At 40.3% G+C, this 24,272-nt stretch overlaps 1 protein-coding gene across 6 annotated transcripts in view; it reads left to right on the top strand.

Annotated features, from left to right (window-relative positions):
* The window catches only part of LOC101845705 (serine/arginine repetitive matrix protein 2), a 56,952-nt gene that overhangs the window by 28,542 nt on the left and 4,138 nt on the right, over nt 1-24,272 (top strand). Inside the window, exons 1-12 of one of the 6 annotated variants that reach the window (XM_035970817.1) lie at nt 1,694-2,601; nt 3,745-3,909; nt 5,125-5,202; nt 7,379-7,450; nt 14,584-14,595; nt 15,357-15,368; nt 17,273-17,320; nt 18,188-18,259; nt 19,853-19,948; nt 21,143-21,391; nt 22,008-22,274; nt 23,402-23,521. In XM_035970817.1, coding sequence (XP_035826710.1) covers nt 1,772-2,601; nt 3,745-3,909; nt 5,125-5,202; nt 7,379-7,450; nt 14,584-14,595; nt 15,357-15,368; nt 17,273-17,320; nt 18,188-18,259; nt 19,853-19,948; nt 21,143-21,391; nt 22,008-22,274; nt 23,402-23,516 — 2,016 coding nt within the window. In that variant the 5' untranslated portion in view covers nt 1,694-1,771 and the 3' untranslated portion in view covers nt 23,517-23,521. Of the gene's footprint in view, nt 1-1,693; nt 2,602-3,744; nt 3,910-5,124; nt 5,203-7,378; nt 7,451-9,591; nt 9,598-14,583; nt 14,596-15,356; nt 15,369-17,272; nt 17,321-18,187; nt 18,260-19,852; nt 19,949-21,142; nt 21,392-22,007; nt 22,275-23,401; nt 23,522-24,272 lie in introns of those variants that run through there. The other 5 variants (XM_035970813.1, XM_035970818.1, XM_035970814.1 and 2 more) reach the window with 5 other exon arrangements.

The following is a 24,272-nucleotide window of genomic DNA, read 5'->3' as shown; positions in this document are numbered from 1 at the left end:
CCGAGACATTAAATCATACACTAGGTTGTCCCTATTCTTGCCGTGGCGCTTATCAAATGGACAATCTATATCGATAGAGGTGGTTGGCGGGTGCTCTGGTGTGGTTTGCTCCTTCTTTCCTATCAAACATCTATTGTCCATGTCTCCCCTTCTTCTTTTTTATATTTGTTTCTCTCTTGTAACACCTCTAATCTTCGGGCGGTCATATGACCTTGTATGCAGTTGCGAGCGCCGTAAAACTTCTACTATAACTAAAACATATATCGTCCTTATATCTCCTTCTTTTTTGTGCTACCCTCTTGTAACACCTCTATTCTTCAGCACTTGTATGACCTTATTGTGTTGCAAATGCCGTAGAGCTGTTACTAAAACTTAAAAAAAAAACCCACCTGTATCGATAGCACTGTTAATCAAACACGTCAGCTGACTGACGTATTGTAGTGTGTGGCTTCGTGTGTTGTTCATTTACTGTAGAAGTGGCTGCGCGCCTGTCGCGTACCCCAGTGGCACATTTTGCATTTTGTAGTTTCTGGGTTTTTCTACAATTTGATTTTTGCGTTGAGTAGGTGGTTGGTGGGCTCTGCTCTTTTCTGCTTCTTGTAATGTAAAAGTTTCTGTTAACTGCCTACTTCTTGTAAATGTTTCTGTACACTGCCTACTTCTTGCGAGTGGTTTCAGGGCCCCGCTAGTAGGCCTTTTTTCAGTATTTTCCCTCTGTTGTTCCTCTCTGTTTGTCTGTCTCTTACCCCCCCCCACCCCGCCCAAGCACTAAATAATCATTATTGTGTCGATGTGCTTCTGTTTAGTCAAACAAAAACAGGTTTTTGTCTTGTTTTTTTTCCCCTCAACTCTAAGTGATTTGGCGTGCTTAAAAAAACCCCAACCAACTCAAACTCAAACTATTAGTGTTTCTATTACTGGTACTTTTTATGTGTTAGAAAAAGTCTTGCGGCTTTTGCAACTTGTTTAGGTCATATAAGTACCGAACATTAGAGGTATTACAAAAAAATAACAAACATGAAAAAGGTGAGATTAGGACGATAGATGTTTGATAGGAAAGAAGGAGCTAATCGCACCAGAGCACTCGCCAGCCACCCACTTTAATTTTGCGTGTTCCCAGTGAAATGAAGCTATTTCCGCGTGGCCTCCCTCAATGCTGACGACTTCCAATTCCTCAACCGTTTTCCCCTAGTGCATAGGTTGTTGTGTTACAGTACTGAGCAAGTGACAAAACTTGAACATAATCAAGAATAAAATTCGAGTGTACTTTAAATTCATGCGTCTTCCTGGATGGAGCGTTTGTAGCTGTTGTTATTTCTCTTTCTTGTGCTCTAATTTTATGTCATTGCGTCAGAGATCCATCAATAAATCACAACAAGCTTGTTACGTGGTGTCGCCATGTTCACGGCAGAAAGATGTCTTGTCTTCTTTCCCAGAATACTCGTGCTGTGTCTTACACACTAGTAGTACTTTTCGTACCGGGGATGAATGCCAAGTTGTAGCTGGTGCCTCCGATATAACTGTGCTGTGTTGAAAAGGTGTCTCTTAAACCCACACCACACGCAATGTCTTAGTTTTAGTAAGTGTTTGACGGCACTTGCAACACTATAGAGTCATATACAATTGCCGAAGATTAGATGTGTTACAAGAGAGTAACAAATATTTTTAAAGAAAGGAGGAGGAGAGATCAGGACGATAGGTGTATGGTAGGAACAAAGGAGCAAACCACACCAGAGCACCCACCAACCACCCATTCCAAGAAAAAAGAGCAATGTCTGTACTGGAGAGTCACGCCGGAGTTCTCATATTTCAAAAGCTGTCCACTCTCCCCGTGCAGGGGGAGAGGGAGGGGGAGGAGGTACGTGGCTGTGGCGGAGGGTGTCGGCCGGACGGTGGACACTGTCCGCTTGTCCACTCCTCTCTCAGACACCGCGTCAGAGACGCCTCTAACCCGATTCGCGTGAACCGGACGCCTCTAGAAAAACGGACTCGTCCCGGGAACCGGATATCTACCACGGTCAGGACTCGTCCCGGTAACCGGATATCTGCCACGGCGATGACTCCATCGGTAAACCGGATATCTACCACGGTGAGGACTCCTCCGGTAAACCGGACTTGCACCTTGTTAGACCCGCCTCGCATGACGGGTGCGGCGGGCGGCGGGAAGTTGGGCCCCACAAGAACCGCATTTGACTTTCTGTACGAGCAGCTGTACTCGGACACGGCGTCTGACCGGCGGCACCACAGTGATGTCGGGCCGGGCGGGCCGAGTCGGGGGTGCAGCTCTCACCTGCTGGCTCGCTCGCCTACTGACACCTCCTCAACTAACGGTTGTGGACAGCTCCGCCGAGATCGTGAGTTCCAGGAACGACATTTGCCTTTGTGCGGGCCGTGTTGTTGTGCCTGCCCGTGCCGTGCTGGCGTCGCCGCCTGTGGGGCTGGTGGGGTGGGCGGGATGTACAGCGCTGCTACTGCTACACGCGGCAGCGTTCAGAGGCAGAGAGTCGCTGTAGAGGAGTTTTCCCCTACGTCACGACGGGGGCATGATGCTGACGGCCAGGCTGAGCTGGGCTTACCGCTGGGATTCTTTAAGATATTTCTGTAAGTTTTGCAGGATGGTGGTTGGAGGATATCTCTGAGAGGTCACTACTGCTTCTTGGTCTTTCTGTAGGGTCTGTCAGTCTGCTGTGCGCGTTCTATAATAGACATGCCACACACCGCACCTGCAGAGGGTGCCTTTTCATATTGCACATCAAATTTCAAGTCTCCATTTCATACATGGGTGGTTGGTGGGTGCTCTGATGTGGTTTGTTCCTTCTTCCCTGTCAATCTTCTGTCGTCCCTATCTCTCCTTCTTATCTTCTTTCTTGTGTTTGTTACTCTCTTGTAACAACTCTATTCTTCAATAGCTCTTGTGCTGCCAACTCAAGGTCACTCGCCTCTTTGTGCCTCTCATGTGAAAGTACCTGGTTTGATTCTGGGTTCTTGGGGCATAGTGTGTGAAGGGAATAAGTCTTTTCTTTGTGAGTTTTTTTGGCTTGGTAGGGCCTTATTTACTCAGGCAGACTGAGAAACCTAGGTTTCCTGTGGATGTTCACAATGCCCTAGCTATTGAAAGTCGAATAAGAGCTTGCCCTGCCAAATTTATTTTGAATTTATCTTTGACAAAATCTGATCAGTATTAGGTAAGCAGGTAGTTGGCGGGTGCTCTGGTGTGGTTTGTTTCTTCTTTCCTATCGAACATCTATCATCCTGTTCTCTCTTTTTTTTGTTTTGTTTGTTACTCTCTTGTAACACCTTTAATCTTTGGCACTTATATGACCTTATTGTGTTGCAAGTGCCGTACTAAAACTAAAAAAGTGTTAGGTGAACTGGTGGTTGCTGGGTGCTCTTGTGTGGTTTGCTTCTTCTTTCCTATCGAACATCTATCACTCTGATCTCTCATCCTTTTTTGTTTGTTTAATACTCTCTTGTGACACCTTTTTGGCACTTATATGACCTTATTGTGTTGCAAGTGCCGTAAAGCTTTTACCAAAACTAAAAATTCTAGATAATGAAAGACAAAGATGCTGCGCACTGGTCGGGAAGTTTGTGTTCTCAACATTCGTGGCATTGTGAGTGGACAGGCCTTTGGACTTGCTGCCCCTGAGCTCTAGAAGGGGAACTTTGAAGAAGAGGTGTGCTGGAAGAAAGTGCCTCCGGAGTAACATTTTAATTTAGTACCACTCTCTGCTGTACTTTCAGAGCCAAAGAAACCCACCAGATCGCAGAGGCCAACCAAGAAAAGAACGCCAAGCTGAAGGAAGCGTTTGGCCTGACAGACTACGTGGAGGGGAGTGCGTTTGACCCAGACAGGAAGGCCAAGGAGGAGGCGGCTAAGGCAGCTGCCCTGGCACAAAAGAAGTACAGGTTGGTAGGCCAACAGGCCAACTCTGGATTTTTCTCTTGTGTTTTTCTGTACTACTGTTCTGCCATACGTTGGCAAAACACCCTTTTTATAAATCACAGTAGTTTCGAGAAAAACGGCGTTTTGTCAGCATAAACATTAAAGAAAAGACGTTCTTCCGAAATTGGAATTCTAATTTATTAAAAATAACTAGTCACAGTTTCACTGATTTTTTCACACAAGTAGTTAAGTAAGGTAAATGCTATTGATATTGATTTGGCAAATAATAAAATGTGGCACCAAGAATGAAAAAAAAAAAGGGGGGTTTGTCAGCTTAGGGCAGTATTGTAAGTTATCTTAGGACACAGCAACACATTTTTAAAGAATTTAAAATCTAAATGCAGGTAGGTCAGGTGGAGGGTGCCACTGGTAGGTCCTACTTCTTTACTTTCTCTCTTTGTTGTTTCAGTCTGTCTGCCTGACCTTTTCTCAGCACTAAATGACCATTGTTGCGTCGATGTGCTTCCCTTTACTCAAAGAAACAAAACAAACAAAATTTAAGCCCTGAATCTGAAAGCATGAGAAATGTTTGTATAATTGTAATAATATGAATCTTGGAAAATGCTTTAATGAGATTTACTTTGGGTCTTGTAGACACACCAAGATGACCACCCAGGTTCACCCGTTATTGAGGAGAAAAGTTGTCTTATTAGACTGGTGGCCTTGTTAGATATTGTCATTATAATAAATTAAAAAGAAATGCAAGGTGGGAAGAGGTTGTTAGTACAGGTGATTGTCTTGGACAGGTGGTCGTCAAGGCATGTTCTTCTTTATATTGAAAATTATGAAGTTACCTAATCTAGCGTAATGATATTGTTGATGAAAAGTTTAAATCTTGTGCTACATAGTTCATTGCATAACATCCAACAACAGGTTCAGATGTTGATTGTGGATGGTTTGCGGGTGCTCTGGTGTGGTCTGGTCCTTCTTTTTTATCAAACATCTATTGTTCCTTTTTTTGCATGTTTGTTACTCTCTTGTAAGTAAGGTGGATGGTTGAGGGGTGCTCTGGTGTGGTTTGCTTCTTTTTTCCTGTCTTCTTTATCTCCCCTCCTTCTTTTTTGCGTTTGTTACTCACTTGTAACACTTCTAATCTTCAGTCAGCACTTATTGTGTTGCTAATGCTGTAAAAGTCTTACTAAAACAAAATCTAAATGTTGATTGTTTCCATGTTCCAGCATGGTGCAAAGTTCTGATGAGGACGAGGCTAAAGCAGAGTCTTCACCGCCACAGAAGAAAAAGAAGAAAAAGTCCAGGTAGGAGGCCTTGAAACAAGCTCCATCTTTTACTGCCTTGTTATAGTTGGGGTCTTCCATGATGCAATGTAGTCCAGATATATGGTCGCTTTTAAGCACAGAAAAATGCTGTTCTGAGAAAATCAAAGGTAAAGTTTTTGGACCCTTATTCAGTTTCTTTTAAAAGACAAGGAGAGTTTCCTCTATAACCAAACAAATATACACACCAATGAAACCCAACTTCCCCTATAGATAGGGCAATGCCCACTTTTGGTGTCGGTCAAGATTTTTGGAAACCCCCGAAATCTGGGTTAGCCCGCTTGACCTTAAAAGCGACCATATGTGGAGCATGCTTACCTTGCACATTGAAACATCTGGTTGGAAGTTTTGTTTGTGGAGGTATAGTCAATCAGGTAACATGGACTTTTTTTTTCTTGGTTTTTTTTTTTTACACAATTGTCACTGATCCAGTGTTTAGCCTTTTCGGGTTGGGTAGTTAGAGGAACAATAGAGCCAACAAGTAAACACTATAAACACCACCATGTCATACCTAAGTTGGGCCCACAAAAACCTTCAGGTCTCTCCAGGTGAAACAAACTTATTTTAATGGAATTACATTTTCGACATCCCTCCTTGACCCATAAATACCTCCTATACGGACATGAAAACCCCTTTTTGTTTCGAGAGACCTGAAGAAAATATTTTAAATGCACTGATATGAAGAATTTGTTCTTCGTCGTTGATCCCAACGAACTTCTCGTTTTTTAAATGACCATTTATCTTTACAGTGAAATGTGAATAGATTTATTTTGAACGTGCAAATTGCTACTTTCAAAATCTTTTACTGTGTATTTCTAGATACTTCGACCCTTCTTACTTTGCAAAGCAAAACCCAAATCATGCTGTGAACTAACCTGAAAACAATTCGCTAGTTTTCCGACAGCTCATGAAACCTTATGCTGTTGCAAGCACCATAAAACTCTTACCGATTTGAAACTGGTCCAAATGAAGTTGTAAATTAATAGTTAGTTTAGTGCCTTTAGGAAAGCGTAAGTCATTGTTCTCTTATCTGTTTCTTGTTTTTTACGGCTTAAAGACTGGTGTGGCTTGAGGTAAGTTGTTTCTGGAACTAGAGAATTATGGGGTGCTTCAGAACAGACTGATAATTTCCTACTGGCTGATTTCTTATTGTGTAGGGCTTGTGTAGAAGAGGTTAATCAGTTCTTAAGTCTCTGTCGTCACACGCGCACACACACGCATACACACCCACGCTCACCCACGCATACACACCCACGCACACCCATGCGCACACCCACGCACACATGCAACACGCACAAACGCACGTGCATGCACACTCTCACGCACACTCACACACACACACACACGCATACACACACATGCGGGCACACACACACACATGCACACGCACACACACACACACACACACACACACACACACACACACACACACACACACACACACACACACACACACACACACACACACACATTATTAAAGAAGCTGTGGCAGGGATAGTGGTTTGATGGTGGGTGGTTTAATGTGTGTGTTCCACTACTTCTACTGTTTCTCAGTGAAAAGGGGAAGACAAGCTCCTTCTTTCCTATCAAACATCTATCGTCTTTATCTCCCCTCCTTCTTTTTTATGTTTGTTACTCCCTCGTAACACCTCTAATCTTTTGGCGCTCTTATGACCTTATGCAGTTGTGAACGCCGTAAAACCTCTACTAAAACAAAACAAACAAAAGACAAGGGTTTGATAACTTTGTGTTTAAATTCATCTATAGATGTTGTACAGAAAGGAATTGTTATTCAAAGCTGCTTTGCAACTGAAAATGACTCCCATGAAGTCTTGCACTAGTTTTGCTTTACATAAGTTGTATAAGGTGCTGGGAAATTTTAGGTTGTTCTGGTTTTTGTCTTTTGGTGTAGTTTAATTGCTTCTTTGCTTTAATTTCTTTCTATCTATTGAAGAAAAAACCCCCCAATCCAGTCCTAATGACATGAACAATTTTTACAATTTTATTTATTTTAATGCCTGTGCAATTCCTTGGAGTGAGTGGGTGAGTTTTTGTGTCTCATTTGTGGACGGTTGTTTTAGTGTGTTACATTTTTAGGGAAAGGGACCTGCTACTAATGCCATGTGTGTGTAACTTTGTTCCCCATTCCTACCCACAGACACGACAGCTCCTCTCCAGAACGCAGCAAAGAGAAAAGGAAAAAAAGCCGAAAACACAGTAAAAGAGATCGGTAGGTCATCCCGGTGTTGGCTTGTGTTTAGTTTGTCCAGAAGTTCCCGTCTTGTATTTTGTCACCATTTTGTCCCTTTCTGTTGAGCGCTCGTGTTATGGGTCAGTTTGTATTGTCACGCTACCTTCCTCCTTTCGTATTCTTCCATCTCTGTTCATTGTTCTGTACTGTCGGTTTAGACCATTTTCCCCCTCCCCCCGTCTGCAACATTTGATGGTTTAAGTGCAGGAAGTCTGGCTTTTCTAAATATGTTGTTTGAGGAGGCTAAGAAAAACCAATGGCTTTCAACATGGACTGCTTTTCCTTGGATCGTAACTGGAGCTTCAGATAATCTCTGGTCTCTCTCTATCTGTCAGCTATCTGCATCACTTTAATCCATCAATATGTGCAGTAATTTATACAGTTTTTGAAGTTTGCCTATCTTTTTTCTACATATTTGTTTGTTTAGCTCCTGATTTGATATGATTTTTGACCAAACCCTTACCAAACTGAGTGTCTGGCAAATGGGTCAGTGTTGTGTGGATTGTGTAATGCACAGTTTTTGTTCGTATTATCATAGTTTTCTGTTAGAATTTATATTTGCTTCGAGGTGTTCCAAAACATTAGCATGACACATATGTTACAGTTTTTCATCTGGATGTATGAACTCCTGAAACTTCACCAAAGTTCTATTATGAATCGTGTAATTGATCAAGGTGCTCTGATTCGAGAGCAGTAAGGATTTTTTTTTTCTCAGATCCAAGCGCTCTATTGTAAAGATTTTTATAGCCTCAAAAGATTTGACAGAGAGAGTACTGTGGAATAATTCCTTTAGACCCCAGTGAATTTTAATGAAAAGGAAGTTATTAGTTCAGTTGTCTTTGTAATGAGTCAAAGCAATTGAAGACTACAGGGGAAAAACTACGGTAGTCGAAACCTGATAATTGTGAGGGTACCAATTTTGAATGCTTGTTGGCTCATAACTGTATTTCTGTTCAACTGTTGGTTGATTATTGTAGTTGGATTTATCGTTCAACAACACTTAACAATAAACCACCTGTCAAACAAATGTGAAGTTTTTATGAGTCCACAAGCTTTTAAAATTGGCACCCTCACAATTTTCAGTTTGTGACTATTGTCATTTACCTCTGTGCTCTTCAATTGTGAGACTGTTGTGAGGTGAACCTGCAGAACTTGGCATATTTATATATCTTTTTATCCAAGTATGGGGAGATCAGAGTTAGAAATTGAATAGATTTATATGTCTTTTAGAGGAGAAACTATTCACTTTATCTGCACCCATCCATCGTCTGTGTCATGGCTTTTCATTTCAGTTTCTTCCTTTTTTGTTTTGTTTTTTTTAATTGGTGTTTTTTAACAGCAAACCCTATACTGTTTTTGTAGACTGGACATGTGTGTTTAATTTTGCTTGCTTTCCGGACACACCCACTAGACAGACACACATACACAAATATTCTAGTAAATTGAAAAGCCCAAGAAAGTTTTGTCTTTAATTTATCCAACAGTGATGTAGAAAATGAAATGATGCGTAAAGTTTATGGGCACACTTGTTGTACATTCACCTTTATTTGTTTTGCATTGAAAGTTTCCTTCTTTGCTCTATGCTCAAGGAGAAATGTTGTTCTTAAGCGAAAAATTGAAAGAAAAATCTGGCGTTCCAATGAAGTAGGTTTTCTGGTAGTGGTAAGGATGTTTGATCAAAGACCAAGCCATCGTTCCCTTCTTCTGTTAGTTCAGGATGCCTAGCCATTTGGATAGGACAAAGTAGTTATAAGCGTCGTGCATGCACTCTCATACACGCTCACATACTCATGTGCAGGCACCACGCACACACACCCAAACACATGCATAGACCTATTTATATATTTTATCTTGAAAGCGTCTCTGAACCTCCTATTCCTTCCCTCCAGACTTTGTGGGGGTACATTCAATGTGTTCTGTCATGTTAAACATTCTCTGACAGTTTCTCCATACCTTATTTTGGCTGTAGTTCTGCTGCCCAATAGTGGTGTGGCGAATTTATATGTTACATATATTTATATATATAAATATATATATACTTGAAATAGTAACAACAGATAGTTGCCATTTGGATTGCACCTCAACGCATTTTGTTCTCCCTTTTTTCTTCTATTTTACAGCTCTCAGTAAGAAGGAGCATATGTATGTTTTCTTTTATTTCGTAGTTCCTCCTTGTAAACCTGTTAAATCCAGTAACTAAGTGGTCCTATATACAAGCAGTCTGAATAAGTGAATTATTTACAGCAGTTGTTGAAAATACTTTTTTAAAAACTTCTTTTTGGATGTTTCTTTGCTATTGATGCATCCCACTATTTCTGAAAATTGTCCTGATATTTTTTTGTTCTTTGGCCTTCTTGTTTAGTTCATTTGCTTTTCGCTCACCTCCCCATTTCCAAAATAAAATATTTCTTTGAATGTATGCGGGCTTCTGAAAGTGTTTAATTTAGATGCCATCTCTAGGAAAAATATCAAAATGCAAAAAAAAGAGAAAAGGGGAGGGGGATGTTTATCTCCCAAAGTAGAATTTTTAATCTTTTCCAAATTTGCCTTGGATTAAAAATACATTACTCATCATTGGGACGAAGAGTAAATTGTTTTTTGTTTTTCACCCAGTGCAGAGTGCAATATGTGTTTGTTATGCGTCGCATCTCCATACTTGTACTCCTTCATGAAGAGTAAACGTAACAGAGCTATGACCATAACAGTTTTGTCTAAGACCATCACTTTACTACTAATGCAAATAATCCTAGTGTAAGAGGAGCTCTGTTCTTGTAAAGCTGAGTATGATACTACGGTTGTGTTGCTAGAAACAATATTCCTTGTCCATTCTCTGTACATATTCCTGGATGACTGGCTGATTCGTGGAAAATGCCTTGCATAATGTGTGAATGTGGTTTGTGTGGTATTCATTTTCACATCAAAGTTGTGTTGTTCACCTGATACCTTCACAAATGCTTATTTGTTTCTGTTTATCAATGTTATAATATGCAGTACAAATATGTTTAAGAGGAAGATTGGAGAGAGAAAAATAAAAAAATAAATCAGCAATCCGTGGCCAGAGAAAGTAAAATGCAGAGAAATGATTGTTTGTAAATAAAAGTCTTGCATCCAACACAGCTTTCTTTTTGTGTGTGTATTTAGGAATTTGTCTGTTGTGTCATCATTTTTGACGGGCGTTTATTGGAATCTCTTTGGCTTGATCGGCTCCTATCTTCTTGTGTTGCCCTCCTCCCTCCCCCTGCAATTGTGGGGACAAAGTGGGTTGGTCTATTCGTAAATTGCAGTTGATAGTAGTACTAAGACTTGTTGTAGGTAAAAACAAAACTCTTGAGAAAGAGAAGGGACGGGGAAATCCTCCCAAACCTGTTCCGCTTCAGTGACTGTAGGTTTTCCCAGCTGATGTAGTTTCTTCTTGCTGGTCATATTTGTGGGAAAAAATGCATGAACACTTCCACGTGCGACTTGAGTAGTGCAGATTATAAAGCTGCAGTAGATTGACTAGAACATTCTTTCTCGATATTGTCAAACATTTGTTTTGTTATGTTCCTGCCTGCGATCAAAGTGGATCAACTTCTTTCTCATTTCATCACTCACACGTGGTTTTTACTTCATGTTTTCTCACACTGCTGTATTTGGTCTTTGTGGGTGATTTCTTGTTTTTGAACCATTTTCTTTATTTCTTCCCTCTTTATGTGTATGCCTTTGAGACTTGTTTTAACATGCAGATTCACTAGCTGTAAATTTGTTTCAATGTGCACTTCACCATATTTATTTATGAGTTCCTGTGTCTTTGAAGTAGTGAAGAGCTTGATATATTGTTTTCCTCTTGGGGTTTCATTTGTTGACAGATAAATCGGCACACGGTTGCAGGTAATTCGTTATCTTCCCATCACCCCTGCTCCTGACTTTCTTTTTTCATCTCCTGAACATTATGAACCATGATCTGAGCATCATTTTGTCACCACATTGTGTTCATTTGCTGAGGAAGCCCTCCTTCTCATATGACGTAATTTACATCCGACTCATTCTTTGGCAGACGACACACTCATTGATACTTGGTACAATCATTGACACATGAGGCTTTCATTGACATGTTGTACACTCACAGACAGACACATAAGGCATACACTGACTCCTTCACTGACAGATGGTGCTTCCATTGACACATTTGTTGACTCTTGATGTACTCAATGATACACATCTCTGCTTCTCATGCTCTGAAAGCAGAGTGTACTCAGATTCCTAGATTATGAGAGGCGAAGAGAGGAGGGGGTGGGGGCGGGGGGATATGCTGAGGTCAGACGAGTTTTGATTATTATTTCACAATGCTGGGGGTTGGATCTGTTAGAACAAAGGTCTAGCTTCTTTTTTTAAAATGTGCCCCTGTGGTAATTTATTTGTAAAAGAACACTCATTTGATTACAAAATGCTTCGAAATGCAACAGAAGTTTCGAAATGCAACAGAAGTAGAGAATTTGATTTGTACCATTATAAATACAAAGGTTTTGATATCTTTGTAAGTCTTTTAATAAGCTTAGATATTTTCAAAACTGCAAGCATCTGTGGTGTATCGAGGAGGCTTTTGGCTGTTGCATGCAGAAAAGGTTGTGGGGGGAAAAAGTAATATCATTGTGTTTAATTTGTGATTTACTTTTCGGAAAGGATGTTCAAACTGGATATTAGTTAACAAAGTTGAAAAGGATTATACAAGCATTTTTGAAGTTAAATAAGGTGAGTTGTTTGGTGTGACTTTGAGATTCTGTTGAATCGTTTGAGTTAGTTGTAAAAGGGACAAAGTATACGGTGGGGCTTGGCAAATGAATGTGATCTGTGGCCTTGTATTTGTCATCTCCTTCACTGTCTCTCTCTCTCTCTCTCTTATGTTCTCAAATGACGTGAAAGTACAATGTAGTCTGTGGATGTTTTAGACAGGATATGCTGTGTGCCTTTTTGGCATCTTCACAATTTCACCTCTGGTTTTGCCTGTAGGATTATCTTTTTTCATCCTTCATGATAGTATCATTCATGTTCTTGGCTAGAACTCGTGTTGTTTTCTGGTCTTCTCTCTTTGGTCTTTCTGCTTTGTTTTAGCTTTTTTTTGTTTCTGTTTCATGCGTGTGACTACTAAAGCATTAAAGTAGACTTTGTTTGTGCAGTCATTAGGTCTGTGTTTATTTCTCCACTTTTGCTTTGTTTGTCGTATGTAACTGCTGTCTTATATTCTTTCCTTCTGTCTGTATTACTAACATCCTGTCAAAATTTCAGTCTCATTTCATTCGGCCTGTCATGTTTCTTATGCGGAGGTCTGAATTTGCTTTTGTGATTTTAACAATTTTACTTTTTTGTTTGTTTCACTTCTTTGTTTTGTTTCAATTGTTCCTTTGTTTTTATTTACTAATATCTATGTCACTCCCCTCCCCCTCCCCCCCCACATCATCTCTCTCTCTGTCTCTCTCTCTCTCTCTCTCTCTGTCTCTCGTTCTTCATCCACTACTACTATCCCCCCCACCCAAGTATTTAGCTTTTTTGTCACTCCACTAACCCTCCAGACCTTCTGATGTTACCTCCACTTCCTTAGAACTCCATCAATTAAATTGTTTTAAAAAGTTTTTACTTTTTAATTGATCTTTTGTCAGGTAGATACCTTTTTGCTGATCTTTTGCTATAGGGAATTTTTTCCCCTTTTGATTCTTGAAAGTCTGGATGTATTTGTAGCTTTTAAGATGAAGTGTTTGTCCCTTGGGTTTCATTTCTTGAAGGAAATATGCTCATATGAATCACTCATCAATGAATTGTTAGACTGGAGGAAAAATTTTAAACCCCCCCCAAAAAAGATTTTATTTTCTTATGCATATTTCAGCAGATGAAAGAAACATGTTTATGTAATTTTATCATCTTCATTTTTTCCGCACCTGTTCTTCAGCAGAGCAGAAAAAGATTGTTTGCTTGAGCCCAATGTGTGTTTATATATATATATACACACACACACACAGCTTGATTGTAGTCTGCACTCACCGGTAGAGATGTTTTTTTTGTACTCTCATATAAAGCTAAAAAAATATGGAGGCTGAAAGGTACTCTGTGTTGTCTGTTTGCTTATCTCTGAGCGCTCTATAAATGCTGCAGCTTTGCCATGTTGGGTGGTGGTGGTGTTTCTCCAGCTAGGAATCTACTTTCGCTTGCAAAAATCTCTTACTAAGCATTATATAAAGTACAAGTGTGTAATTCGTTACAGAAGAATCTTTTTTCAACTCTTGGCACTGGTTCCTGCAGAGCTAATGATTGCTGTTCAAGATTAATGGCTGAACGAGTGAAAGAGCAAGGAAGCCAGTTGCTATAAATTAAGAGATATCTATGAGTTATTACATTCTTGTTTTCGATGTGTAATGTTGTGTTTGGTGAGGGCAGTTAGTTATTGCGTAGCTCGGTAAGTCATCACTGTTGTATTGGGAAAGGGGTGACCTTGCTGCCAGACTAACCAGCATGGACTAACAGCTACCGTTATCTGACTTTCCTGAAGAGCCTAGAAATCATTAGTTGTTCCCCTTCACATGCTATGTGGTGCTCAGCTCTGATAGGTTTTTATGTTTTTTCCAGGAGAAAACATGCTATTTGAGCGCTGGAAAATTCAGTGAACATAAATCGTGATACTAGAAAATGGCTTCTGTCCACGCTAAAGTAAGCCATATTATATTCCTACTCTCCATCATCTCGTCACCTCGAAAACTATTTTGTCCAAAGTGTACTTAATTACAGTGTGCACTATGAATGGACAAAATAGTTCTGGTGCGACGATATGTTTGCATTCTGTTTGTGGACTTAGATCTAGAGTTAGGTTAGATTAAACCACTTTGCCCTGCTAATGAGTTTTTTGTTTTTTTAAAAAGTGCCAGGGTTTGTTTTTCTGCCTTGTTTGGCTGCATCATGCAATGTTTTGTGTCATTAATGATGATCTGGACTCCACCACCATTGACTTGCTCCCATCTCCTGGTCATAATCCTGTGTGTTTTTTTTTTATCATGTATTTGGATCACTGCATTAATGATCTACCAATCTGGTTCTCTTTCCCTCCCACTGCATATCACTGTGTGAATATTAGCTATAAAATCTAGGCTGGCCAACAGGTAATACCACACGAGATTTTTCCTCTCAGTTTTTTTTTGTTTCACCGTAACATTAGTCGTCTTGATCAGAGAAATGATAACATTTGTTTTTCATTACTGTAAGATTTATTTGTCTTGATAAAAAAAAAAATTCTCAGATTCATTACTTATTTTTTTAAAAACAGTAATATTTACTACATAACGTTAATTTCTTTGCTTCTTATCTAGTTGATGCCAGGTGTTAGCAATGTGTTCTCTTTTCATTGTAAATATTTGTTCTAAATAGGAATCTTGAGATGTTTTAGTTTTGTGTACTTTGTAGTAGTAAAGACAAGCATACTTTACTCTAATGTAAAAAAAACACCCCCCCCCAAAAAAAAAGTATTCAGCTTGAAGACGTTTCAGTATAATATTCTCCAATGACGGCATTGAGTGGTTGACTGTTGATGCTAAGTAACTGGTGTGGACTATTGACTGCTACCAGCCAGCCGTAGAGCAGATTGTGTAGAGGTCTGATTTTACACCTGTACGTCACCAATAAGTTTGTTCTCATTGCTTGCATGGAAGCTCGTCTTCTTATTATTACACTAGGAGAATGTAGGCATCAGTATGTCCACAGACATCTTTGTGTAGGCATTTGTGCGCTTAACCTTTTGAGATGGTTTGGTTTCTGTTTTTTTTTCTTTTCTTTTTTTTTTTTTTGGTATGGTTTTGTTTCTGTTCGTGGGCCTCATCTCATCCTTTCTACTTTTTTCGTTACCTTGCTATCTTCAACATTTGAGCCAAGTTTTGAGGTAAGATCCCACGTCACTTCCCTCCCCCCTTTTAATTTTGAAGATTAGTTGATTTCTTTTTGTTCCCAGGCGTATGACATGCCAGGTACTTGACTAACTGGACAGGTGTCACTTAGTGCCCAGTTAAATTGTTATATGGGGGAAGGGGGGGGGGGAGATGTCAACGTCAACCATTCTTTTTGCTTGCTCTATTATACAAGACAAAAAATATTCTCCTTTATATGGTTGGTTCATGTAGTGGAATTTGGAGGTTGAGAGGGGTTTTTAGTGTAGAGGAGGGAAAAAAGGGGGGAGGGGGGTAGTGTAAAGTAATTTTTTGAGGGAGTAAAGAGGGGGGTAGTTTAGAGGGAGTAAAAAGTGGGAGGGGAGAGTATATAGGGAATTTTCACAAAAAAAGGGAAGGGGGGGAGGGGGGATTATTGAGAGTAATTATGACATTTGTCAAGTCTTTTTTTTTTTTAATGGGTGCTCTACATGAGGGTCCTGTAAAGTGTACTCTGTGGTTTTGATGATCTAATTGTGGCCATGAGTAAATTCTGGACACTTCACTCGCTTGCCTTTGTTTTGCTTGATTTGGCCTAACCCACCACACTGATCACCTCAATATCTCTGTGTGTGTGTCTGTGTGTGTGTACACATGTGTGCGTGCGTGCGTGTGTGTGTGTGTGTTTTTTTGGACTTGAGCCGTCCGTCCCTCCCTGTTCCTTTGTCCGTGCTGTACTAACCTCTCGGAGCTGCCTCTGACCACCTATCCACTTATTCCGTATCACTCTGTGGGAAAGACCGTCTTGATGCTTGTAGACTAGAATAAGCCTACTACTACTACTACTACTACTATATAGCATCGTGATATCTCTACCCTTCTGTAAGCTACATACTCACACTATAGCTCTGTTTATAGAGTCATGTTGAACTCTTTCACTTTGCTGAATTATACTTACTTAAGATTCTTTTTTTCCCACCCCCAAGTTTTATTATTGGACTTTGGCAGTGTTATTGGTAGTTGCTCTAATTCTCAATCGGTTCAGATTGTACATACTAGCCCAAAAATTAAAACGAAGTTAGATGTAATGAAAATACTTGTCTTGATATGTGCGTATGATGTCAGAACGGCTTATATGTTGCCTTTAAAACCGTAATCTTAAACTTTATTCCTTCTCTAACTAGTTAACCACTGACAGGATCTGACAATATTATTATAGCCATATTTACAGATCTAGATAAGCAGACTACATTTAGCATGTCTCCCTCCTTTGCTTTTTTTCATTATTTCTTTGGTATTGTTTGAATTGCTCAAGCATTGTCCGCCTACCGATCATCACGGATTTCTTTGAAAGAATGCTTAATTTATGCCTCAGAGCATGGCTCACAAAATTCATCATTGCTTTATTAGCCAGAACTAAAAGACTTGTGGCAGTGCTCCAAGAATGTACATAATAAAGTGCTACTACTTGTTTTTTTATTATTTGTATCCTTTAACTTTTGCATTGATTCCAACTTTGCCAGCCAACTTTGCAAGCGATACTTTTAAAAGTCATTCTCCCCCCCCGCCCCCGCCCTTGCGTATGATGATTGGGCATTCTTTGAAAGTGTGAGTGACAGTGGACCATCACAAACCACCTACCTAAGCCCTTCAGTTTCTCTCATGGTCTTACCTAACAAAGTCTTAGTTTTTTTCTTATTCATCCATTTTTTTTGAGTTTCTGGCACATCATTACTTCACCATTTGTCCATTTTCTCTTCTTCTGTCCGTCCTCTCGGTCTTTCAGTGTCTTTTTGTCTTTCTTACTGATTTCATCTCATCCTTTGCACTTATATTTCTCCCTGTTTTTTTTACATGTTTCATTTTATTTTTAAAAAACTGTTGAATTGTTTTCAAGCATTTTTCTTTTCTTTCCTTTCAGTTCTCACTCTAAAAAGCAGAGAAAGAGGAAGCACAGGTCCAAGAAGAGGTAGGCGAATACATGTACTGGGCTGGCCACATTGTTGGCACCTCTGTCTGTCTGTCTGTCTGTCTGTCTGTCTGTCTGTCTGTCTGTCTGTCTGTCTCTGTCTGTCTGTCTCTCTCTCTCTCTCTCTCTCTCTCTCTCTCTCTCTCTCTCCTTCTCTCCCCCCTCTCTCTCTCTTTCTCTCCCCCCTCTCTCTCTTTCTCTCCCTCCTTCTCTCTCTGTGCCTCCCTCCCTCACTCCTCCTCTGCATGTGGGTAGGTGGGTGGGTGGGGGCGTTGGTCGTGTTGAGGTCTGTGGGTCCTAGTCATAGTCATGTCCTTGCCGCAATGTGCTATGTCATGTCTTGAGCTATAGATAAATGATATCCTTGTCTTACTAAGCTTCTTAATTTCCCCACTGGAAAGATCATTAAGTAAAAATTTTGTTGTTGCAGGGGGGGTAACAAGTTGTCCTTTATATTTATAGGATGAGAGTTGTGTAAATATTTTTATGTGGGTGGTTGGCGAGTGCTCTGGTATGGTTTGCTCCTTCTTTCATATAAAAAATCTATCGTCTTTATCTATCCTCATTCTTTTCTCTGTTACTCCCTTGTAACACCTCTAATCTTCAGCACCTATATGACCTTATTGTGTTGCAAGTGCCGTAAAACACTTACTAAAATTAAACTATCTCCCCTCCTTCTTTTTTCTGTTTGTTACCGCCTTGTAACATCTCTAAACTTCGGCAATTATATGACCTTATTGTGTTGCAAGTGCGTCTTGTAACACCTCTAATCTTCGGCACTTATATGACCTTATTGTGTTGCAAGTGCCGTAAAACTCTTATGAAAAAAACCCCCTAACAAATGTTTCTATGTTGTGTTTGCCCTAGGTCGGAAGAGAAGAGGCGGTCCAAGAGACAGCACAACAGCAGCAGCTCCGACTCGGACAGCCAGGATGACAGGTGAGTGGAACACAATTGGTCGCTTTAAAGACAAGCGGGATAACCCATTTTTTGGGGATTTCCAGAAACCTTTATCTGCACCGAAAGTGGGCATTGCCCTGCCTATAGGAGAAGTTTGATTTCATTGGTGTGTATATTTGTTTAGTTATAGTTAAAGAAACTGAACAATGGGCAAAAACTTTTATCTTCGATTTTCTCAAAACAGCATTTTTGCCATAGCCCCCTTGTGCTTAAAAACGACCAAATCAAGTTTTGAGGGTAAATGGACCTTGTCAGATAGATTAGTTGTGGGTGGTTGGCGGGTGCTCTGGTGGTGTGGTCTGCTTCTTGTTTCCTGTAATGCATCTGTCGTCGTTTTCTCCCCCTCCTTCTTTTTTGTGTTTGTTACTCTCTTGTGACGCCTCTAATCTTCAGCACTTATATGACCTTATTGTATTGCAAGTGTCGTAAAACATTTACTGAAACTAAACATAGATTAGTTGGTCAGCCATTTGAACAATCTGTAAGTGTGAAGCGTGCTGACAAAATGAGTTACTTCTCGCAGTTGAGCCCTATGGAAATAGATACACCACGTTCAAAGATGAAGTTTTTACAATTTATAAGTATGAAATAATAAAAGGCATGCTGGCACTTTAAGAATATGGCATCAATAGAAGATTTACAAATTTCACTTTAGTGGCGATTTTAGGCCAATATCTCCATTTGTGGATTACGAGAAGTAACTCATTTTATCAGCTTGCTTCTGATAATGTGAAGAACTAGTAATACAGGTACATTAAAACTTGTTAACACAAACGTCATGATGATAATAATAATAATAATGACGGTCATTTCTATAGGGCCCACTCCCGTGTAAACACAGCTCTAGGCGCTTTACATAAATGCATGTACGAACAATATTCATGCACGCGACACACACACACACACACAAATACACACACTCATACACACACAAACACACGCACATATACACATACACACACACAAAGTGCGAGAGAATTTCTTGGTGTTCTACAGATTTTGTGTTAAAGGAAGTTCCAACGAATAAACAAACAGGAGGGAAAAAAAGCAGGGGTGTGAAATTCTTTCTTGAAAACAGGAATTTTGTGTTAAATGGCTTCGTGTCAAACAGTCTACTGTGGCCTCTTTATTAATGGATATTCTTCTGTCTCAGATTAGAAGATGTAATATATTCTTCTTCTTATGGCCCTTGCAGAGGATGCCGTTAATGACCTCCCAGAAAAACTCAGCAAATATGTTCCACTTCTATTCAGTCCTCCAATTCCCTGGAAATGTACAGTTTTGCAGATTGTAATTATTGCTCCACTTTCTCTCACTTACGCCATCATTATGGCAGCTGGACTTTAAAAAATTTAACTAATCTTTATGGACGGTGGGCGGATGCTCTGATGTGGTTTGCTCCTTCTACCTTGTTAAACATCTACCGTCTTTATCTCTCCTCCTCCTTTTTTTTGTGTTTGTTACTCTCTTGTAACAGGCACTTTTATTACTTTCTTGTGTTGAAAGTGCCGTAAAACTCTTGCTAAAACTAAACTAAGTTCTGACCGTGTCTCTTTGTCATCCTCTCTTCAGCGACGATTCCGATGTACCGGCCCGGAGCTCATCGGATAAAGAAGGAGAAATCTCCAGGACTAACGGCCACTTCAACAGTTCACAACCCACAGACAAGTAGGCTCATTGTTTGGCTGCTTTTGTTTTTTTGTACACTTGTTTGTTTTTACTGAGTGGATGGTTGGCGGATGCTCCTTTTTTCCTATCAAACATCTTTCATCCTGATCTCTCCTCCTTTTGTGTGTTTGTTACTCTCTTGTTACACCTCTAATCTTCAGCATTTATATGACCTTTTTGTGTTGCAAGTGCGTAAAACTTTTACTGAAACTAAACTGTTTTCACTGCTAAATAGTTTACCTATGGCCACAAACCAGTAGGCTCATTGTTTGACTGTTTTTGTTTTTTCGTACACTTGTGTAATTATTGTTTGTGTTCACTGCAACATAATTTTCCTATGGTGATGTCAACGTTAGTTATGACCTACTGTAGTGAACTACTGTACCCAATTGGGTAGAACTTTGGTATTGAAATCTTTGTGGAGTTAATATTTTCTTCTCTCTTGTCAGTAACATTGTGTGTAACAAAAATGCAATAAGGTCCACCATGCCCGTTTGTGTCTTCAAAATTAAATGTTATCTGTCAACCGTTGGTTTATGATAACGTCTGCTGTGTCTAGTACACGTCATTTAAGTCACCTGTCTAGGTAGATGATCTTCCCAAAGGTTTAGAAGGGTATTAGACTAGAGAAAATTACGTTTACCAAATGTCAGTGGCTGACGGGGGCCACTGGTATGTTATGCATGTGAACATTCCTCAGGTTTTTTTTTTTGGTGTCTGTCTTTTTTTTTTCCTTTCTCAGCTGAACACAACTGGTCATGTCATTGTGTTTCCCATTATTTGAAATGATGAATATCATTGTAACAAGTGTTGACTTTTGAAGGAGAATTTTATCATGGCCAAGTGGGTGGTTGGTGGGTGCTCTGGTGTGGTTTTCTCCTTCTTTCCTATCAAACATATGTCGTCCTTATCTCTCCTCCTTTTTTGTGTATGCTACTCTCTTGTAACACATAACCTATTCTTCGGGACTTATATGACCTTATTGTGTTGCAAGTGCCATAAGACTCATACTAAAACTAAATTATCATGGCCAAAAGAGCCCTAGAACTGTTGCTTACCTCTGTATTTTCTGTTTGTAACTTTGTTCTTGCCCATTAAAAAAAATCCTACTTTTGTGCGTACTTTGTTTTGTTTTCACTTGGGAGGGGATAACAACTAAATATTTTCCCTGTTTTTTGTTTTGTTTTTCTTCAGGAAAGAGTCTCTGTCTCCAACCACAACCAGCGCGTGGATCAGAAGCCAGTCCAACAAAAGTGTGATCTCCTCAGACAGCGTAGCCGTGTCGGCTGTATCTGACAGTGTCTGGCCTTCCCAGGAAACCACAGCACCCTCCTCGGCTGTGGTCAGTTCGGCGGTAAATGGCGGGGCCCGTCGCTCTCACTCCCGCTCCTTGTCCAGGTCCCGCTCCCGGACTGGCTCTCACAGAAGTCGCTCGTACAAAAGGTGGGGGCGGGAGGGGTGGATGTTACGTAACGTAGTCTTAAGCTTGACAGAAAGTTTAGTGGGATTTAGGGTGTGTATGTGTATGTGTATTTCGCCTGCTGTAATTGTCTTTATTTATTCAAGGATTTAATTGTTTTTATGTAGTTTCACTCGCTGAGATGTCTCTGTTTGTGACCTTTTGGTTTTCTTGGAAATTTTACTTATTCATTAGAGCACACCCACAAACAGACCCCCCACCCCACACATACTCTCACACACATACACACACACAGAGCTAACAACCCAGAGTACTTCTATTTCCTCCTCATAGTCACCACACAGGTTGCGGTCAGACTCCTCTCTCTCTCTCTCTCTCTCTCTCTCTCTCTCTCTCTCTCTCTCTCTCTCTCTCTCTCTCTCTCTCTCTCTCTCTCTCTCTCTCTCCCTCTCTCTCTCCCTCTCTCTCTCTCTCTCTCTCTCTCTCTCTCTCTCTCTCTCCCTCTCTCTCTCACACACACACACACACACACACACACAGGCACACTCACACAAACACACACACACACACACACACACACACACACCCACCCACCCACACAGAACTAACAGCTCCGACTACTTCTCTCCCCTCCTCCAGGTCATCACACAGGTCCCGGTCAGACTCGTCTCGCTCAAGAAGTCGCAGCCACAGCCGCAGCCGGTCCCGCACCCACTCGCCCAGCCGGTCGCCTCGACGCAGCAGACGCAGTCGCAGCCACAGCCGCAGTCACTCCCGCAGCCGCAGCCTCAGCTCGGCGTCGGACAGAAGAGGGGGCGGGGGCAGTGGCCATCGAGACTCGAGGTCACCGTCCATCAGAAGACGCCACGGATCTCCCAGTCACCTGGACAAGCGACGCATCACAAGGTACTTGTTGTTGTACCGGTAGGCTGGTGCCTCTTCTCTCGTCTGATGATGTTTTCTTCTAGTTCATCGGTCTCTATAGTGTCAGACAGAACCGAATTTTTCAACGATATTGTTCAAACTTATAAATCATTATATTATTCTTTTTGTTTTCAAAATAGCCAAACTTCCAAATTAAAAGAAATTATTTCATAAGCCGTTGATTTACTGTTGTTACAACTCTAGTTCTTAAGCCTTCGTATGTTAATAGACCAGAAAAGATTATATAACTTATTTCATCGTGTTAGATACAAGTGTAAAAGTGAAAAGTAAGTTGAAGATAAGGTAATATTTCACTGATGAGTATAGTTTCGTTCATGTTTTCTGTCAGTTTACTGTGATAGCTTGTCAGTGTTTATTGATGTTTCAACGTTTGATTTGTGATGAAATTATAAACAGCTCTGTGACTATTTGATGTTCAGTGTGCTTCTTTTAAAGTGAATCGTAAACGATAAAAGTAGATCTGTTTTTTTTAAAAATCTCAAAATCATTATCCTCTTTGCCCACATGAGTTATTTCGTTTACACACACGTCACATTTTTCTCTTAATTATGATATATATTTTTGATGTACTTGCATGGATTTTCAGTTCAAGTGTAGCTATTGTTTGTTTGGTGTTGGGTGTTTGGTGTCTATATTTTATGTTTGACTGCAGTCAGCTCAAGGGTTTACAGTTTTATTTGAAAATATCTTACTTTGTTTTATTTAAATACACAGATTATGCTGATGTACTTTATCATTTGCTTGACAGAAATGAGTTTCCTTGTGTATGGGATCTTTCTTTTTAAGTTGATGATGCATTGGGGGAAATTTTCTGGGAAAAAAACTCATTTCTCAATGGTATAAAGTCTCACCGCTCATGTTTTGTTTTTATTTCAGTTTGTTGGTGGTGTATGTAGTATAGATTCATTGTCAAGTCTTGTTGTGCGACTATGTGTCAGCAGATATATATATATGTGAAGTCTTTTATTTTTTTATTTTTTTGTTGTTGCTGGTTTCAAATGAGCTTATTTTTTGTTCTTATGATTTCCATCACTTTTTATTTCTTTTGTCCTTTGTTGTTTTGTAACGCTGGTGAATCGTGATGGTAGCTCGAGCAGAAGGTACCACAGCAGGTATAGCCGATCCCGATCCAGGTCTCCTTCCCGATCACGCTCCCGTTCTCCGGCGAGAAACCGACGGTATTCCCGGAGAGGACACTTCTAAAACTGGTACTGATTTGCTGCTTGCGTTTAGCCCCCTATTAGGGAGACTAATTGAGTCAAAGAGTTCATGCTGGTCTTACTAACTTTGTTGCTACGAATCCCCCCATCTCTCTCTCTCGGCTGCTGGTTGATCCTGCAGTCGGTATGCTGATCTCTTCGCTAAATTTACCATATATTGCTAACAGCTCTTGGCTTTCGGTAACTTACTCGTTGCTATTGAATCCCCTTGTCTCAGCTCCTGGTTGATCTTATAGTCAGTATGCTGATCTCTACACTAAAATTTACTACAATACTAACAGCTTGTGCCTCTCGGTCAATGCTTGGATACCCGAAGGGGTCCACACTGTCCTGTTTAACTCTATAATAATATAATAATAGTGATAATAAATTTCATTAAAATTTCATTTGTTTTGAGTATAACCCCGCTCTACAGCAAGCTCTATGTGCTTTACACTATATTATTACCTCAGCAGACCATAAGACACTCAGAAAAGAGGCATACTGTGCAAGCTGCTGATTAAGCACTCAGACACTAACAAAAATTTCGCTGTCCATAGCTGGGTACCCATTCCCACCTGGTTGAAGTGAGGAAAATTCGTGTTAAATGCCTTTCCCAAGGACACTACATCGGGTCCCTGACAAGATTCGAACTCATGACCTTACGGTTGCGAATCTGAGAACCTAACAAACCACTAAACCTCCCCTATAACCTCCCTGAACACTGGCCTCTTATGTGCCCTGTTGGGGAGTAGCTCAA

The sequence above is a fragment of the Aplysia californica genome, unplaced genomic scaffold (genome assembly GCF_000002075.1).
Source record: "Aplysia californica isolate F4 #8 unplaced genomic scaffold, AplCal3.0 scaffold00323, whole genome shotgun sequence".
In the NCBI taxonomy this organism is placed as follows: Eukaryota; Metazoa; Mollusca; class Gastropoda; order Aplysiida; family Aplysiidae; genus Aplysia; species Aplysia californica.
Note: the sequence above shows the minus strand (reverse complement) of the source record. Positions and strands in the feature narration are given on the sequence as shown.